The 4,313-nt window shown below is 39.3% G+C and overlaps 1 protein-coding gene across 1 annotated transcript; it reads right to left on the reverse strand.

Annotated features, from left to right (window-relative positions):
- Window positions 1–2,813: 2,813 nt before the first annotated feature.
- POSPLADRAFT_1048715 (hypothetical protein) lies at window positions 2,814–4,313 on the reverse strand (the record flags this gene model as incomplete). Its single annotated transcript, XM_024479578.1, has 8 exons — window positions 2,814–2,954; window positions 3,006–3,161; window positions 3,209–3,356; window positions 3,402–3,466; window positions 3,527–3,613; window positions 3,710–3,790; window positions 3,837–3,959; window positions 4,302–4,313. 8 exons carry the CDS (start codon window positions 4,311–4,313, stop codon window positions 2,814–2,816), a joined length of 813 nt encoding a protein of 270 aa, XP_024336180.1.

A 4,313-nucleotide genomic window follows, 5' to 3' on the forward strand; every position in this document is an offset into this window, starting at 1 on the left:
ATCATTGCCATCTCTGTGGCTTGTTGTCATCACATTGATGTTGAGAACAAGGCCCAGGAATGGATGAAATGCAGAGTGATCACCAAATGGCAAACACTTTGTATCAATATTGAGGGCCTCGTATTTCTTTGGGAGATAATGCCTAAGCTGCATGATTATTAGCAATTTGTTAACAATACAAACATAATTACAAGCTTATGGTTTCATCAATTTGTCTCAAAACCTCTTTAAAAACCTTTTTGAGATTGTTGTATAACTCTTCATGATTGCTGCAGTCAGCTGATTGATATGGCATAAATTGCGCGTAATTTGTTCTTCTACCATCTTCATGCTCAAGCATTCTTGGATTAGCATTTGTAGGTGTATTGTCACCCTATAACAGAATATAAATGTAGTTTCACATTTTGTTTAGAACAAGACACTCACCTGAGTGGTGTACTGGTTGTATAGGGCCAAATAAAAGGCTTCATAGGAATAATTTTATCCATGTGCTGCTGAGTCTGTATGTGTCAAAGCATTTGCACTAGACAAAACTGCTTTCAAGCAATTTAGTAGCTTGTGTCGAAGCTCATCTGGTATTGAAGATGATATAAAGGCAATAAATTCTCCATCTTTGGTTTCAAGTCTCAATGACCCCCTAAAATGTGGCATCAATAGCTAGTTCAATTAGAGGTAAATGTGCTCACCCAGATATGCATGAAGGTGAAATCTCAAGGTAGGGTGTATTGGGATCCTTTCTTTCACTAATGAAATGTTGATGTAGCTAAATAACTAGTCAGCTGAAGTAAAGTCATATCATCAGTATCATGTACCTTTTTATCCAGATCATGCAAATCAGAAGCTTTAGAGGCATCTTTGGCAAGAATGTGCTCAGTCTTTGTCCATGTGTAGTTGTTAGATCCAAGACAATATGCAGGCATCTTGACATTATCTGAGTGTGAGGCAGCATAACCAGTGGTGATCACATGCATAGAAGGCAAAACCAGATTGTTCTGCTATGGCGATGAAGGAATATACTGATAACAAGATTGCCATGTTTGCTTGTCTCTTGGCAAATATGCAAAAGCTCTGAAATTGTGTTACTTAGTGAAAATGCAAATCATGAATCACTTACTTCAATTTGATACTGGCAAACATCTTATCACCTATATCAAGGCTGCTGCACAAAGCAGTCACAGGGACATCACAGTGTGACAAAACACTATCGCTAAACAAAGATCTGAACTTAAAGGCCAGCTTTTGTCTCAAAATAGGCTATCTTGAGAACTAGCTGTCTGATAACAATTGCCTCAGATTGATCATCTACAATCTTAGGTAACCAAAATCTGTAACATACAATGCAAAAATGACTGACCTATATCAGGAGCTCAAAGTATATTGGCAATACCATTGATCACTTGAACATCCATTTTGCAAATTTTTGATCTCAAAGATTGTGCAGAAATCAGCAGGATGATGTAGATGCTTTCACCTGCAGCAAGGGAAATAAAAGGATTTCCATTACACACCCAATGCTGAAATGTGCCTAGAGAAGGTTTGTTGTTTGTGCCAGTCTGTAGATTCTTCCACATGGTAGTAAGACTTTGCTTAGTTTTAATAGTTATGCTAGTGATACCTGAGTCTTCATACATTAACATCATAGATACAACTACTCACCTTTCACAAGCAAAAGCCAATTACATTAAATTAATCATAACATGAAAACCTATATCAATTTCTTGAGCATGCTTCACTTGACGATGCTGTATAATAGTTGCTAGCTTGTCTAGTATGTCACCATCTGGTTTGGTGGGAAGTGCAATGTCTGAGTTAATCCATTCTTCCAAATTGCTATCAGCATCCCTGCTAGCCAATAACACCAGCAATGAGGAGGTCTGAGTATTGGAATCCATCCAGGGCTTCTCTCTCACAACACATTTTGCTGCTACCCTCTCTGAGTGAGCACCTATGCAAATTGATTGCAATGGACCCACAAGTAAGGATGCCTGAGACACATTTTAATCAAAGATCACATGTGCTTTTTGATGATAAGTATTCATTCTTACAATAAGAATTGACACATACCATTGTCATCTGATTGGACAGCCAACACAGATGTGGTTGTCATGGTCTCCTTTATATTATTGTCTAATACAAGCTGATGTAAGCCATGCAAGCACCCTTCAAAGTAACTAACACTCAATAGGCTCATTGTGAGCTAATTGTATGGAGTATGACTATGCCTCAGAAGACACAGCTGCCTCTAAGTGCATTATCGCTTGAGACAAAGAGCTGTTACCAGATTGGTGCAGCAAGTGAAGCAGAGAGTGGACCTCCTCAAGGCTAAAGGTAAGCATCATCTCTGTGGATAGCCAGAAGGTGCATAATCAAGAGGGAGGGGGGTGGGTAGAAGAATAACTAAAGACACCCATAGTGCAACAATTATATATACCCATTGCCAAACCATCAGTCACACTATCATGCCACTCATTGCACAATAGTGAGCACACCTTGCTGTGCTATTTTTTGCACCACAAATTGTGCAATCAGTGGAGTGGGGCCTATCAATTGTGCAGCATATGACACTTGTTGGTTGCATGAAATGTCATGCAAACAATATATTAGCACCAATTACTAAGCTGTGTGGGAGGACTCCTGATATTGTGACCACTTGCAACCAATTGTTCAACAGCATGGTGGATGCTGAAAGTCCCTGTTGTATATGATCTAGGGTCAGGCTTCTTCATCAATCAAAATGATTTGGACACTTACATTGACAGCCATAATGTTGACACTATCTGCAAGGTCCTGGAACATGAATGAAAGTGGCTAAATTATGAACACACAATAGCCTGTTGCCTCTTGTGTGAGGTAAGTACTTTAGGTTTGCATGATTGAGGATCTTCAATTGACATGGATGCATTAGCAAGAACCCTGACTGCCAGCAAGGTGGACTCCATTGTACTTAGTGATCTCTGTATTTATAATTAATGAAGTTTATGACAGAAGGTGGAAATATGCTATACCTGCATGAGCAAAGTTTCCAGTGGTATTTCACCAGTCATAATACCAACTATAGGCACTTGGGCTGCAGTACAGGCATAGTGGCTATCCAAAAGCATAACTTCTTGACAATGACCAAGCATAAAGGTGGCAAGCTGCCTCCCTAAAATGACAGCACACTAGAGGTGATAAGCATCCAATAATAACCACCAATGATGTAGCATACTTGATCAGCAACACCCCTGTAAATGGCAGAGGCACCAGCTATGGGTAGCTTGGTCACTTTAGCAAGATCCTGGATGTTATTTGAAATTGCTGCAGGACTGGCAGGCTTCTGGCTTAGTCCTTTGCCACTAGGACGGCCTGTGAGCAAACTGGACACATATTAGTATAGTAGAAGAGAAGGGGGATTAACTCACAGTGGCTGAGTTTTGTCAATTACTTTATGTTTAGCGACAGTGCTACTAAAATATTCATCCATCATCTGTTATGTGGAATAATTAAATGGTGAGTTGTATGGCATACATGAAGGCAAATACAAAACCTTGTATTTGAACAAACCCCACTCAAGAAAGAATTGGGGCTGCCAAATGCTAGGTTTAGTAATAATATTCTGGCTTAGCTTGACCAGCTCCCAAATATACAGATGTTACAAACACAATAAGACTGTTGTGATTCTGAAAATATATCAGAATAAGAAACACATTAAGTCAGTGACCAATACTACCTTATAAGCACTCATCCAAAACTCAATATGTGTTTCACCATTACCAAGGTTGTAAAAGCACAAATTCCCCATGCAAGCACTCTGTTGTCAATCAGTCAATGAAGGCAAATCAAATAAAGAGTCACACCATGTCACATTTCAAGAATTCTGGATGAGAAAAGGATAAAGTACTAGGATGAACAGCAGTGTGTAATAGTGTGACCAAAATAGTGCATGTTTGAATGTGTGCCAAATGTTCACCTGTAAAGGACTTTGTTGACACCTTGAGGACCACCTCAGTTTTGAGCATCACCTCCTAGTGAACATAATAAACCTTGGTGTGCTATCCTCAGGGTAGGTGGTAATCATCAACAACTACAAAATGTAAGTGCATAGAATACTACAAGCATAAAAAATGGCTCACTCTGAGCAAATTGCTGTTGAATCTGATTGAACAGGTTGCACTATGCTAAAATATACACATTGTCTTTTTTAGATCATGTGCAAATCATAAAATGGCAGTGACAAGATAGGCTGCCCAGCCACAAACTGTAACAGCATGCACATGGCTTTCACCCTTGTACCCAGGTGTAATTTCCATTTGTACAAATGCATCAGTGCTCAT

This window comes from Postia placenta (assembly GCF_002117355.1).
Source record: "Postia placenta MAD-698-R-SB12 unplaced genomic scaffold POSPLAscaffold_12, whole genome shotgun sequence".
NCBI classification, from domain to species: Eukaryota; Fungi; Basidiomycota; class Agaricomycetes; order Polyporales; family Adustoporiaceae; genus Rhodonia; species Rhodonia placenta.